General features: G+C 34.7%; 1 protein-coding gene across 7 annotated transcripts in view; it reads left to right on the plus strand.

Moving 5' to 3' along the window:
• Positions 1-16,246, plus strand: part of LOC150101815 (phosphatidate cytidylyltransferase, mitochondrial) — a 195,858-nt gene that overhangs the window by 155,196 nt on the left and 24,416 nt on the right. For all 7 annotated transcript variants that reach the window (XM_090400300.1, XM_090400305.1, XM_090400304.1 and 4 more), the window contains 2 exons: positions 6,935-7,100; positions 15,912-15,974. In XM_090400300.1, coding sequence (XP_090256426.1) covers positions 6,935-7,100; positions 15,912-15,974 — 229 coding nt within the window. The remainder of the gene's footprint in view (positions 1-6,934; positions 7,101-15,911; positions 15,975-16,246) is intronic.

Here is a 16,246-nt window from a genome sequence, read left to right on the forward strand (position 1 = left end):
TTCTGAACTTCTTCGGCAATCTCCAGAATATCTTGCCATCATCTTGATATTTATTTTCTTTGTTCTTACCAGTCTTCCCATGGGATTTGTTTAGCCAATTTTACATAGTTTTTAGCTTTCTTATATTTGTCTCTGTATTCTCTAAGAGTACAAGCTGACTTATTTGCCAGTAACTTTTGATATGTTTTCTTCTTTTCCTTCATTGCCTCTTTAACTTCCTGTGTCCGCCATGGAGTTCTGATTTTTCTATCCTTGAAGACAACCTCACCACATTCCTCTCTGGCTGATCAGTCAATGTTTTCTTCAAGGCTTGCCACTGAATCTCCAAAGTTTGGTTCCTGTTCTCAAACACTTTCATTTCTTCTTCAATAACCTTTGTGTATTTTAGTCTACAGTTCATCTGAAAGCTGCTCAACTTTTATTCGCTTTAAAACTTTCTTACATGTTATTCTTTTCAATATGAAATTCAATTTTATCCTGCTCAAGACTATATAGTGATCACTCTCAATTTCAAATCCTCTGCACCAAGGAGAAAACATCAATATCGACAATAACATAGTCAATGAGACTTTTCTTATTCCTTGCCTCTTCTCTCCATGTGAATTTGTGTACATTTTTATGTTGGAACATGGTATTAGTAATAACCAGTCCATGTCCTGAGCAGAAATCCAACAGGTATTTGCCATTATTATTAGCTTTGCTCTTTTTTCCAAATTTTCCCAAAATATTTTTGTATGTCTGACAATCATTTCCTACTTTGCTATTTAGATCACCAATTGTCAATTACTTTCTCTAAAGACTCAAAAAATTCCTCCACTTCTACCCTAGTAGAACCTTCTGTGGGACCATAGGCACAAATAAGTATCATTGTCCAGTTCCCTATTCTGATATCTGGAGACTGCCTGCCATTCAAGAAGATTAGCCTCATATTTAGTGTTGAATACTGTGGCTACTTCTTCTTTTCCTTGATTGTCATTGCCTGGATATAACATTTTGTATTTATTGCTCAGAAAGATCTCACCAGTTTTTGTCTTTTTTTGTTTCGGTCACCCTTGTTATGTCGATCTGGTACTTATCTAATTCCTCAGCTAGCCCCATTTCTTTGCCATTCAGGCTTCTTATATTGATAGCACCGATCTTTAACTCTGGTGATGTTGAGTTGGGGTGTGTTTTCAGATTTGTTCCAGTAGCTGACTTTTCGCTGACTTCCTGACTTTTTGCCAGGGAACCAGGGTGAAAACAACGGGTCCTTGTTTAACTGGGCGATGCCCCAGCCGGCATGAAATTTTGTCATGTTGAACCATCATTTTTTATTTTGGTTTAACCAATAAGAATACAATTTGGTCGGCTAAATCCCAAATTGCCAGCCCATCCTCGTTCGTTCAGTATCCAAGCAGATACCCAACAGGGTGCACCACGAGAAGGTGAGGATTGGACATTAGGTCAGAAGCCCTGGTTGGTTCTCCGCATTCCTTTAAAGGCTATCTGCTGAAAACTGAATGGTGATCATTTCCTATTTCAAATCCCCCAAGGAATACAATTTACAGTCATTTAAGTCAAATGTAAACAAGTTCTTCCTCTCCCAACCCACTGCCCATACACAGTACTAATGTACTATAAGTTGATCAACCAACCTCTTGTGTATGGGCACTACATAAAAAAAAAAAATTATACGAGGGGGGAGAGAATGAAAAGTTTTGATGAACATCCAGAACAAAAATTAATTAATTTTATTTCTTCTTATATATCCTAAAAGAAAAAGAACAAATTATTACAGTTTGATGAAAGATGGGGTTAAAGGATTTTAAGATATGTTCTTTCTTGTGGTTATATCAGTTTCTTTAATTTAATGTCATTTTTGTTCTAGGTGATTATCAAAATATTCCTGTCTCCCCACCGTACAATGCAGCAGTAGCTCAATGAAGGTTTTTTTTAGCAACGAACGACTCCCATGAAACAATCGTTGCTTGTTACATCTTTTTGGGTTTGGGTGTTTTGTTGGCTGTGAATTGTAAACTGTTAATACCATTTATTTTCTTGTCATTGCTTTGATAAAATTCCAAGTATAGTTGCTATTGCCTCCACTATAAAGAAGTCGCATAAGCTAGAAGTTGCGTTACATGACCTACTAAGAATAAAATAATTAAATTTGCTGAGAATGGTGTATCGTAGAGAGGCCATAGGCTAAACTTACTTCACATTACTGTTGTTAGATTTGTTAAAAACAAATATAAAGTCCTTAGTCAAGTGGTAAAAAAAAAGCTACTAGTTAGTATTACAGTTATTCGTAAGCGTGACAATCTTTTTTATGAAATGGGAAAACTTTTAATGTTGTTGATTGGTGTGTAAATAGGGAAACAGCCATGCAATTAAGAATTTTATTTACGTTTCCAAAAATTATTCTAAATATTTCTTTTGCATAACTGACTTAAACAAATGCTTTATTTACGTCATTTATGCACATATTTAACTAGTAAAAACGTTATTTAGCCATCACATGCATTCTGCAAGTGATAAAAAAGGCAGTGATTCACGATACGACGAAATTCGTTATACAGAGGTGGTCTGGAACCTAATGTGTCATACGACCTGGTATGCATGTATTATTATTATTATTATTAGACCTCCCTGGAGTCTAATATATCGGAGACTCTCCATTACACACACACACACAGCTCATCATATTGTGGCTTGAATGCATTCACTGTCTTCACACACACTATACTTCCAGGCAATGCATTCCAACCACCCCCAACTCACCACATAAAAAAAAACCAGTCCTTACCCATTTGTTCACGTCATACAGCATCCAGGGATGGACTCTTGTTCTCCCCCGACACTACCCATTCTATGAAAAATCTGACTCATTATCCCTTAATAACTTAAATATCTCGATGACATCCCCCCCCTTGTCCTTTATCCACTAGACTATACAATGGCATTCCCTCAATCTGTCTTCATGCTCAACCTTTGCGGTGTGAATAAAGCTGTATAGAATGGAGTCATTTTATCCTTACCCCTACATCAGTGTTCTCGGCATCAGTTCCAGAATGCGCTGTGCAGGCCTCACAATTTTACAAAATATCTTCAACATTTCAGGTCCTTATCCACCAACATCACAGATCCTCATCTCCTCTACGTTCTCTAAGATATCTCCCTACCATCCTATATTCTGCTTCCCATACATTTAAATCTTACGAGGGTGTGCCGAATATTTCTGATAACCACTGTGAAGGAATTGAGGTAGAACCTCTTAACTTACACATTATTCTACATATTCCTCATGAAGTGTTACACACTTGTTACAATGATGCTACCATTTCGAATCCTCTTAAAAAAAAAAGTCTTTCCCTTTTTGCACAAACCAGTCCTCAGCTGCAGATATGAATTTATCTATGGTAAATTTTGATCCTTTCAAGTTTTTTTTTTTTTTTTTTTTTTTTTTTTTTTTTTTTTTTTTTTAAATTTGGGAATAGGAAATAGTCAGATGAGGCCAGGTCTGGCGAATATGATGGATGAGGTAGACATTGAAATCCCAAGTTGCGTATTGTCTGTTAAATTTCATAAGCAGGTGCATTGTCCTGCAAAAGCAACACGCTTCTGTTTAGTTTTCTGCAGCGTTTTTCCTTCAGTACCTACTTCAATTCCTTCAGAGCTGCTGTAACAGTGTCACCTTTTTTTGAGTTACTTGGTAAGGATTACACCATCCATATCCTAAACACAATGGCAAGAACCTTCCCTGCTGACTTTTTGGTTTGAAACTTCTTTAGCTGTGGAGAACCTTGTGTCTCCATTCCAACTTGTTCCCTGAATGTCTCCACAGGCTTTGCAATGTTTTTGGCTGGTATTTGTTCATCAAGGATTCATGGCATTGAAGTTTTCAAGTGTGATTGCTGTGGAAGGTTTCCCTGACCTGGGAGCATCTGTCTCAGGATGCCCAACTTTCAATTGTTGGTTATACTAGTGGGGGGGGGGGGGGCACAGTCCTCTAAATTCTCACACAGTGTTTGGTGAATCTGAGTTGCAGACTTTTCTTGCAGCATGACAAACTTGATGTCCCGCAGCTCTGTGTCTTCGAATTTCTTCAAAACCACTATCATGTTTTCTTACATATCCTAAATGAAAAACAATAAATTATTATGATTTGAGGAAACACGGGTGTTAAAGGGTTTTAAGATATGCTTTTCCTTGTGGTTTATATCAGTTGCTTTAATAATTTTTGTTCTAGGTGTTTATCAGAACTTTTTACCCCCCCCCCCCCCCCCGTACAGCTCGTTGCTTTCAACTGGTCCTTGCACCACACCACTAGTGACTTCCTCTTCTGAGATATTGCAAAGACACATGTTGATATATCAACAAGTCCTACATGCTGATTGATATCAAATTCCTCATGTATACCTCCAACTCACTTACCATCAATGTTCCTCCTCCCCACTGACCTCAAGTTATGCAGGATGTATTTTCAAGAGGATGAAATCTTACAAGTTGAAAATACAAGTATTTTCAAGAGGATGAAATCTTAAAAATACCTTTATGAAATGTTCATTTAACATCTCTATTATATCCACCTCAGTGGACATCATTCACTGCCACCAATATGCCCTGCAAAAAATCGCTTTCCAAACGAAGTCGGATAAACAGTAGTTTGCTGTATATATAAGTGACCTGAAAGGCATATATCTCTGTAAAAACAAAAAATTGCCACACATCTTCACTCCACATGGTTTATAATTCATTTTTCAGTGAAACTGTATTTTCGATGGATTGTGATTTTTTGATGAATTGTTGTTTTTCGATGAATTACGTTTCGATAAATTGTGTTTTCGATTAACTACTGATTGGTTAATTGCTTTTTGGGGGAATTGCCTTTCGATGAATTGCTTTTTCAATTAACTGTTGTTTGATGAATTGATTTTCGATGAATTGCCTTTTGCAAATTGTCGTTCGATAAATTGTTTTCAGTGAACTCTCTGAATACCATATATATATATATATAAGAGAGAGATAAGAAAGAGTAGATGAAAGAACGGAGACTTGGAACATCGGCATTCGTCACACCCAATGTGCACCTAGACAGAAAGCTGGCAGCCCAGTTGTAAAAGTCAGAGGGCACATTGTATCATGAGAGTTCACTTAATAGGTCTTTGTACCAAATTTGATAATGCCTTAGAGTTATCATGAGCAACCACTTGAGATTCCTGAAAAGTTTTATTAATATTTTTCTAAAATTGGGTAAGATAGGCAAGAAGATTCTCCATTGATCAACACAGGCAGATTTCATACTGGCAATCATTTATTAGTTGAGAGAAATCAAGGTAGCATAGAATTTTGAGTGTTAATAGTTTTCTCCATTGCGTTTAGAAGAACTGAAGTATATATTAAAATCTCCAAGGGAGATGTACTCTCTGTTAAGAAACTGGAGAAAATCGACATTTAATGAAAATAAATTAGAAAAGCTCAGAAAGGTTGGTGGCATTAGGAGAATGATTTGGCACAGATGAATTTGTAGAATAGAGCATAGATTTTTTGCCAAAGAAGTGAGAGGAGTTTCCAAATCAGAATGCACAAATGCTACTTTTCATACAAAGTCAAAGAGGTGTAATTAAGAAAACTAAGGTGAATAGTGCCTGAAGAAGCTGAAATTTGGATTTCTGTTGTGAAAGTATTATGTGTAGGGTTGCAAACTAAGATGGAAATGAACATTGAGGTTGGAAGTAAGACCATGCATATTTGCCAGATCATTCTGGAAGGTTTTGGGAGGGTTGCCTTTCTTTGCACATAATCTATTTCTCTTTGCTTGTCTTTTCATGGCTATTGTTTGTCATTGGTAACTTCAAATTGGAAGAGATATGGAATATACAGTAAAGGATTCCTTACTGAGCCATATATGGAGAACACTCAGCTACTCTGCAAACTGTGGAATTAGCCAGATGACCTGTCAAAATAGTGGCAGAAACATTTGTTAGCTGATCTTGAAGCCTCCTAAAGTGTTATTGCTATGTTTGGTCTGATATGTAGCTGCTGGTTTGCATAAACTGTATCCTCAAAAAGATCTTCCCCATGATATCTGACATATTTCTGAAATCATTACTCATATTGCAAGTGAAAGAAAAAGAAAAGTAAACTGGGTCTTTGCTTTAGAATCCATAGTTTTTGGTCACCGTTAGCTTGAAGTGGCTAAAAACTGTGATACTAAGGGTCACCTAGTGATGCCTAGTACCACAGAAGTGTACTTTTCTTTCAAGGGTTTGGGCAGAACATGTTAGTTCACTTATAAATTCTTTTAGATAGTTTTCTCCAGTCTGTGGTCTAATGCCTCAATTAATGGATATATCCAGAGCCACTAAAATGTCCATCAATGTTGAAGGTATAGGCATAGGATTTATTTGCTGCAGAACATTAGTTTCATCAGCATCTTAAACTTCTGAGGCTTAGCCCTCAATGGTGCAATCATAAACTCTAGCTGGCTCAGAGAAGAATGTCTTCATTTGGGATCCAAATAAAGAACCGTTTAATTAAAAAATAATGATCTAATGAAATTAATGTTTTATATATTCTTTTACAGATAAAAATAGAATTAGCAACAACAGAATATTTTAAGATGATTTTTGCTGCTTCTTTAAAATAACACAAGACTAAAAAAAAGTTGCTTTTTTTAATTTAGAAAGACACTCTTCATTTTAAATTTGTAAATGTAAACTTGGAATATTTTTCATGCATGTAAATGCAAAATGTGATATCTGCAAAATTTTATGAGCCACAAACATTGCTTTACGAGTAATTTACTTGTAGTAAATTTTAATTTTTGAGTTAATTCCTTAGTGTAATGTACACTCTATACATTTTTTGAAGGTATTACAAAAATAATTTTCAAGCAGAAGTCAGTGTTATATGTATTTGTTAATTTTACTAATTGAAGTTTTTATGTGACTAGCAAGACTGCAGTGTCAGTACACGTTTACATCATTTGAACCTTTTACCTAGAAGAGTTCAGCACAACTTGCTTCTCATATGGAATAAAGATGGGTATCATAGAGATATGGAAGATGTTCTTCAGGCTGTATCATATGATAAGGGATGTAGTGACCTAGTAATGACAGGTATGTTTATATATTTATAATCATGGAATAATTAAATGTTTTAGTAGTATCTTAAAATTCATATATGCTTTTTTACACTAATGCTTCTGCAATAAATAAGATACTTCCCATTGAATAATAGTCCTCAGTGTGTTTCCATGTACAGTTGACTTGCACTAGTTCAATGTCATAAGAACCAAGTGCAAGTTTTTGGATTTGCTCTATGGAATAAGTATTCTCAAAAATATTGACATTCAGTGAGATGACTGCAACATTTCAGTTTTTGTAATAAGCTGTAACTACTTTGGAAGATGATTATCTTTCTCTTCTCTATCACTTTAATTGAGCAAGTAAGCTCTTGGAGTTCCTGCTTTGTGGTGCTTCATGACATTTTATGATTGAATATAAAACTTACATAAGTGTTAGGTGTGCATGTAACATTTTAAGCTTCAAATATGTAAGGAATAAAGATCTTCTGGAGTCTGGAGTTATTACTTTGAAAGATTAGTAAATGAAATTAGCAGTGACAGAACCATGGTGGAAAATAAGCAGAAGGGATACAATCAGGAGCGTGTGTGTACACACACACACACACACACACACACACACACACACACACACACACACACACACATCATTTCTTGAGTAGAAAAGGCTATCAGAAATTTGAAATGTGGAAAGGCAGCTGGAGTAGATGATTTTAATTGTGAGATGAACTTCATTGCTTGGTGTGAGATCACCATTCTGTTTATTGGAGGCTTGAAGTGGCTTGAAAAAGTTCCATGTTCTCTAGAGCAGCGCTTCCCAAACTGTGGGTCGCAGCCCCCTTGGGGGCCATAGGTTTTGTTGAGGGGGGCCATGAAATAATGAAAACAAATTTAAAATGTTTTAAGACTAAGTAGATTTTTTTTATTTTAAAAGAAACGTATTTAACTTTTATTATTTATTATTTCTTTTTTGTTATTTCTTATATTTTAATGGAAAAATTCACACATTGGTGTTCACAAACTTTGCTTCCTGCGTATTTCGGCACTTAATGAATATTAGTAAATATTGCTGCTTATTCATATGTTTCATTTCAAAGCAGTGGTTAATTATATTTACTTTGAATGCTCTCCAGGGAAGCTCCAAATCTTCCTGTCCCTTTCATCGCGCGTTTGTAATCAGGAACTGTTGATATTGACTTTATATACATATCAAAACCCATTTTATATTATCACTGTCATCAGAGCTAGTTTTCTGTTACCAATAAAAGTTTCGCATATACTTCACACATGAAAAAAAGCTTAAACAAGTTCATGTGGGGAGATAGTAACTCGCTTGCAGTGGTAAACAACATGCCCTCCCTAACAGCCACTATACTGCAGAGGCAATAAAAACAAGTACTTTTATATGCCAGTGAATAAGGTATGAGATATGAGAGTCTGTGTAATATATTTCTCAACAAATAGTGCAATTAGAGACAACTGGGATAAAAACACACTAATTAATGAATCACATATCCCCTCATACAGAAACTATGTGCTGTATAGACTGAAACAAAACCATATGTTGCATGGGCAAACACAGTATCTAACTAAAAACTATTGTTATTAATTAGATGTGTGCGAGTTCGATTTCCCAAGGCAGCAATGAAATTCAACCGAATGTGTTAAAATTCGTAAAAGTGTTAAAGCTAAGTAATATATATATATACATATATAATGAATGTTATGGCAGTTTCACATATGGAATTCGGTTGAAGAGAGAGTTAGCATTTCAACTCAATTGTCAGCTATGCTTTTATCTTTCGTTTGCGTGATCTTTTGTTAATACCGCACCAATCATATGCATGTTTTAATAACCTGCCTTTGCTATCTGTTTCGCGTTAGGCTTAATTACCTTAAAGGGAGAAAAGTCACAAAAGAGAAAAATGTTCCTGGTCCAGGGATTCCCTTATTCAGGTAATATTCACTAATTTCACGTTATCAGTCTGTGGTGTGCCAGTATCAGTAAGTGGTGATATTATTTGATCTATTCTACATTAAAAAATTTAACCCTGAGATGGATAAGTGGCTGATAAAAAATAAAAAAAAATTCCTGCAAACAATCAGAAGAAGCAGAAACAGACTCAAAAAAAAGGACAGTATTTTATATTTTACCAGAACAGCCCACATCGTCTTCAGAACCAAATGGTAAGAGGCAAAAAATGTAATATATGCATTTGATTTTTTTGCAATATTCGCTGTGTATGTTTTGTATTGAATATAAATACAATAAATATTATCATAATATATCTCTCTATTACGATTTTTTTCGAGGGGGGACCGTGAAATATTTTCATTTTTGCAAAGGGGGACCCTGACATCCAGAAGTTTGGGAAGCACTGCTCTAGAGCAGGGTTTCCAGACTATTTAAAAAATAAATAAAAATATATATAAAATTAATAAAAATAGAAAAAATCCTTAGCTATCCACAGTATGAATGTATTATAAGTTTACAAAAACATTTTGCTAGTTGGAGCCACATAAAGAAAATAAATAAAATAAACATATTTTATTTATGATAAAATAAAGATTTGATTATATAAAGAAACCTGTGGAGAATTCATGACTAAATAAACACACATAAAACCAGTAATAGGTTTTTAATAAATATTTTGACCTAAGTGTCTTAGGACATCATCATTACAGTTGAGAACAATACTAGGAATAATATACAGATAGGGTGCATGAATACAATGGAATCCAAATGCATGCAGCAGCACTTTCTAGCGTACAAAACAAAACATAACATTAGATTATTTAGATGAAATTAAAATTGAATTATTTTACACACATTGTGGTTTAGATTGGGTCTGTGAAGTAGGGCTTCAGCACGTTCTTTATATAAATGTTCATGTTTGTATGAAGATCTGTGTAGAAGTTTGGTCTTTTCCCAGTGGATCCTATGGTTTGGGTTTTCAACTCCGTGTTGGGAGAGGCCGGATTTCTGTGACTTGATGAGACGGATGTGGTCTTGATGTTCAGAGATGCGTTTAAGAACAGATCTGCCTGTCTGCCCATAGTACGACAGTTTACAGGAGCATGGTACCTCGTACACGCCAGGTAGTAACAGAGGTGGGAGTTTGTCTTTAGGCGAAGGTAACAAGTTGTAGATCTGGTTGATGGGTTTGTAGGTCACAGCAAGATTGTATTTTTTCACGCTCTGAGATGCCTTTGACATACGGTATGGGAATCTATGGGCTTGTTCTTGTCTAGGTCGATGTGTGGAGAAGTGGCTGATGATTTTTTGAGTAGTTTTAGGATTGTATCCATTTAGAATGGCTGTGTTTTTGAGTATTTCCAATTCCTGTTTTAGAGATTCCTCAGAGGAGCAAACTCTGTGTGCTCTGGTTACCAGTGATTTGATGATGCCACATTTTTGAGAAGGATGATGAGCAGAAGAGTTGTGGATGTAGTGACCTGAAAAGGTTGGCTTTCGATAGACAGAAGTGGAGATGGAAATATCTTCTTTTCTTTGGATGTGTAAATCCAGGAAAGAGATACCCTGTGGAGATTCTTTTTCTAACATAAATTTGATGCGGGGGTGAAGAAGGTTTATTTTATCTAGAAACAGATGTAGCTCTTGTTCGGAATGACCCCAGACTGCAAAGACGTCATTGACATAACATAGCCAGATTTTTGGTTTGGGTTGAAACGCAAAAATTTTTTCTTCAAGATCTTCTATGAACAGGTCTGCCAAAAAAAAAAAAATTTTTTTTTGCATTTCAACCTCTGAGGAATCTCTAAAACAGGAATTGGAAATAATCAAAAACACAGCCATTCTAAATGGATACAATCCTAAAACTACTCAAAAAAACCATCAGCCACTTCTCCACACATCGACCTAGACAAGAACAAGCCCATAGATTCCCATACTGTATGTCAAAGGCATCTCAGAGCGTGAAGAAATACAATCTTGCTGTGACCTACAAACCCACCAACCAGATCTACAACTTGTTACCTTCGCCTAAAGACAAACTCCCACCTCTGTTACTACCTGGCGTGTACGAGGTACCATGCTCCTGTAAACTGTCGTACTATGGGCAGACAGGCAGATCTGTTCTTGAACGCATCTCTGAACATTATGACCACATCCGTCATATCAAGTCGCAGAAATCCGGCCTCTCCCAACACAGAGTTGAAAACCCAAACCATAGGATCCAGTGGGAAAAGACCAAACTTCTACACAGATCTTCATACAAACATGAACATTTATATAAAGAAAGTGCTGAAGCCCTACTTCACAGACCCAATCTAAACTGCAATGATGTCCTTGCCATTCCTAAAGTATGGGAAATTGTCATACAAAATTGTGTAAAATAATAATTCAGTTTTAATTTTAATGTAATCTAAATAATGTTTTTTTACACTAGAAAGCATTGCTGCATGCATTTGGATTCCATTGTATTCATGCACCCTATCTGTATGTTATTCCTAGTATTGTTCTCAACTGTACTGATGATGTCCTAAGACACTTAGGTCAAAATATTTACGTATTAAAAAACCTATTACTGTGGTTTTACGTGTGTTTATTTAGTCATAAATGAAATAAAGTTTTACCGTGACCACTGCAGAATTCAGAAGGCCTGGTTAGAATGCTGTAGAGCTTTCATACTTCCCATTTATATAAAAAAAGGAAATTGAATTTAAGAATTATGGAGGAATTTTTCTACTAAGTATTCCAGGTAAGATTTCTGCAAGCATAATTGATGAAAGGCCAGTGTATAGCCCGGTGGAATTGGTGCATCCATAGTACTAGACTGACTGAAGAAAGACTGTTGTAATTTTGATTCTAGTCCCTGTGACTAGAACATTTTCTGTCTTTCTCTGAATTTTCCAAGATAATCCATCTTTGGCACTGTTAGTTAGTTTGTTTCTCCTGGTAACTCAGAATTTTAATCCCATAAGTCAAGAAAGTTGACTGTAGAACTTACACCATTTTAAATAATATAGTGCTATGGGCATGGGATCATAGTAGTTATTTGCCATGCTCGCTCTTCTCTAGATGCCAATTAAAATTATTGATAGTCTTGTGCCAGCTATCAGTGATTGGATAATGGTGGCAATTTTCTGCCCCCCCCCAGCCGTTTCCATAGGTTAGTTAGAGCCAAATGGCCTTACCTATTTCTTTTGAAGAAAAAAAAGGCATAAGTAGATTTAGTAGATACTGAGAAGAGGCTAAGAAAAAATTCTTTGAAGATGAACAAGCTAGGTTCAAGCTAAATAGAGGTTGTTGGGATCAGATTTTCACTTTAAAAAATAGTTGAGAAATCATGAGAATGTGAATCTGCACTCAAACTGCTCAAACTAGTTATATATGCAGTGACTAGCTTTTTCATGGGCCATGTGCAAGATTTTATTTTTGACACTCCCTTTTTTATTAGAAAAAAAAAAACAAAAAAAATACAAATATGATAGAAATAGGTTTAATTTTTAACTTTAAACAAAAATGTTATGGAAATGGTCCCCACAATGACAAAATTTAAAATCTAATACTGATTATTTCATGATACCCCATTTCAGGCCCTGTTTGTCCTGTGCTTGTGCACCCATTGCACATGCCATATAACCAGTGCTGTAACTAGGCATGTGCAATGGGTGCACAGGCACAGGACAAACAGGGCCTGAAATGGGGTATTATATTGAGTAATACATAGTCTATATTTAAGTTGTAAGTCACCAGCTAGAATTGAAGAAAGTACAGGAAGATGGTTTGATGTAAAATCAGGTGTAAGAAAATAGTACACGGTATCTCCACTTAGCTGTTTGCTTTATGCAGATGCCATTGTATACTTTTAAACAAATGCAGTGCAAGTCTCCAGCATTCTTTAACTAAACTGAATAATAGCTATAAGAAATTTAGCATGAGAAATCTGCATCACCAGAATTGTGAAAACAGGCTGAAACATGAGAAACTTCAGCTACATTCTCAGCAAAGAATCTATAGAACAAATAAATTATTTCTGCTATTGAGGCACAATTTTTAGTTATGTGGAAATAGACAATAGAATAGGAAGAAATGGTATTGTCGTGACATTGTTCTCTTCATGTTCGAATCCGCCATCTTGTTATAAGTCACTTTCATAAAAAAAAAAAAACTAATTGTAAATTGATCACCAATCCAAGGGTAGAGAAATTTCTATTATACTGCGCCACTCTATCCTTAGATTAGTCTATATGAAATAGCAGGATCAATTCATAGTTAGTTAGCAGTCTCTTCATTCATACTGGCCGAAGTATTTATTTTCCACTTGGGATTCCTGCAAGATTCGAATTTTTATGAACGATGCAATAAAAAGGAATTCAGGCAAACACAATAATTAGATTAACAAAATAAAACATTTAATATAAGCTATATAACACATACACCAATTCTACTTCAAATTTTAAACAATAAAATCAAGTTAAACATTAGGTCAAGTCAATCATATTAGTTCAATCTTTCAAACCTTCATATACACTTTCTCAGTTTCTGAGTCACAAAGTTCCTACACTTAATTAAATATAATGGAACTTCCTATCTAATCAGTTTTTATGCAATTCTCAACCATGCCATATGCTTAAGAACAACACAGGCACTAATTGCTGTAAATATCTCTCAAGCAATTTTTTATTTTCAATTCCCAATCTCGAAGAATTGCCACAGTTAAAGTTAGGTTAAACGTAGCGTAATTAACACTCAATTCTTTATGCATTGAAATAATTCTATATGATAGCCCTTACCAGAATTAGTTCCTAGTACATCAATCCCGTTGTGAGTATACTTTCAAAATTTATTTATTATTCTTAAAAAACACATCTATAAGACTTCTCCACAGTTATAACTAAAACACTATTAATCACGCTTCACAATCCTAGATATCAACTGTAGGGCACTTCAATTATCCTTGTTACCACTCATTAACTAATTAAACACTGTGCAGTTCTCCTTAGGGCAAATTAGAAATAAGTCGCAATTCTAGACTAACTGGGTTTATTCAGAATTCTTCACTGAACGTCCAGTCCTATATATTATCTGATTACGGCATTAATTTCTTGTTATTATTACTGCTGACTTCACTTTCAGCTAACTATAAGATTCGCTTCGTTTTTGCTCACTTATAAATATTATCCCTTTTGACTTCTGCCCTTGAAAACCTTTCATTTACTTCCACTTCACTAGTTTATACCCTTGCTTCCTCTCGCTTCAAAATTTTCTTCCCAACTCCTCTACCTCTTATTTTTTTATTCTCTTCTCGAAGCTCACGCTCTGTTCCACTCGTGCTCGTTTACTTCATGCGTTTCCATGACAACAAATAAGCGTAAACATTTTTGTTAGTGTTACATAAGGCTATACCACTACATTGAGTTAATAAAAACACAATAAATAGAATATTAGAGCTACTTAATCAACTCTTTCATTTCGTACACAGATAACTATAATAATATTCACATTACAATATATATATATATAAATTATAATAAATTACACACATATTATTGTTTAATAAATTAATAGCTGATTAAGTTCAGAATAAATACTTATATAATAATTCTTAATTAAGGATTAATAAATAACTTTTATACAAGTCATGATTAATATATAATAAACAATGTTAAATGTGAATGAAAAAGACAAAATACACAACATAGTTTCATTCACAGTTTAACAGTATGATGTGGAGCCAGTAGAATAAATTTATATGAAATAAGAGAGAAATTAGCCAAAACTAATACTAATTTTAACTTATGGATGTAAGAGTTAGACTGTGGACCACAAATAGGAGAGTTCTGAGAAAAATTAAGAAAATAAGCAGATGGCATCAGTGGCATGAAGATATTATAGGTATTATTTCTGGGAAGATTTCCATGTTACTACTCTAAGTAAATATTATTTTTATGGCTATTTAGCCTATTTTTGTTTAGGAGTACCCCTTTTATAATGTTATTGGGTTTTTACTCAAATTTTAGGGCATTATTGATGTTTTATATAGATGGATATATGAAGAATACATAGGAGGAATAATTCGGACATGCCTTTGTAGGATGTTACTGGCTGTCTTCTTATTCAGCGGCATCCTGGCGTATGGCAATATACGTTCATCTGCTGTTAAAGGAGGGGGGGTTGGAAAAGTGGGGGGTAGAGAGATGTGGGAGAATTATTGGTAAGGCAAGAGGTATGTGAACTTTTTGAAAAACCTGTTTATTTTATTATTAAAGGTGGGCAGAGAACACTTTGGGGGGGGATGAAAAATGGAAATTTTGGGGAAAGGAGGAGGACATGATAGGATAAGATTGTCTATATATTGTTGTGAAACTGTATATATTTGCTAGCATAGGAAAGGTCATGAACATTACATGTACTAATTAATGACTTCCAGATGTCACGAAGTATAAGTCATTGGTTTCTATTTAGTGTGTACTGTGTGAGTGCCATAGAAATCAAGGACAAAGATTTGCTAAAACCACAGAAATCTTCATGTTCATTTAGTAGTTCTTGAATATTAAGTGCTTTTCAATGGAAAATGATAAGCTAGTCTTGTACAGAAGTTTCTGATTTTCTTTTAGAAGTCTAGAGGTCTCCCCCACCCCTCTTTCTCCACACAACAGGCCAGTTGGTTAGAGAAAATTATGCAATTTTTCATCTAGGATATACTTGCCTTTGCAGTCTTAGCACCAGCATTCACACACATTTTAAATGTTTAGACAAATAAGTAATTACACTGTAAATAATTATTTACATATTACAATAGTGATAAATTATTCTTCTTGAATAACTAATTTCACTTTAATAACTTATTTAAAACAAAAAAAAATTTTTTTTTTTTAGCTGTTGAACAGATAGTATGGAGGTATAGCTGGTCACAGAGTGTTAAAGGGATCCTCACTGCAGGTATGCCAAATTGTGATTATTTCAGTTCAAGTAATGTTTTGTTACGTATAGTTTTTTTCCCTTCTTTTTTATTTTCATTGGATGAAGGGATAACTGTGGGAAATCCATTAAAATAAAACACCTAACCAGGAACTTCACTCTGATGGGTTTTTTTTTTCATAAAAAAATTAATGAAATTGAAGTAAATGGTTAATCATTTACAATAATAAATCATTTATTTTATAGATATGCTCTGTTAAAAGAAGTAATGTTCCTATCAGAAATCTCGATGT

Source organism: Typopeltis vanoorti, chromosome 11 (assembly GCF_054136105.1).
Source record: "Typopeltis vanoorti isolate ZY-2024b chromosome 11, IOZ_Tvanoo_1.0, whole genome shotgun sequence".
NCBI classification, from domain to species: Eukaryota; Metazoa; Arthropoda; class Arachnida; order Uropygi; family Thelyphonidae; genus Typopeltis; species Typopeltis vanoorti.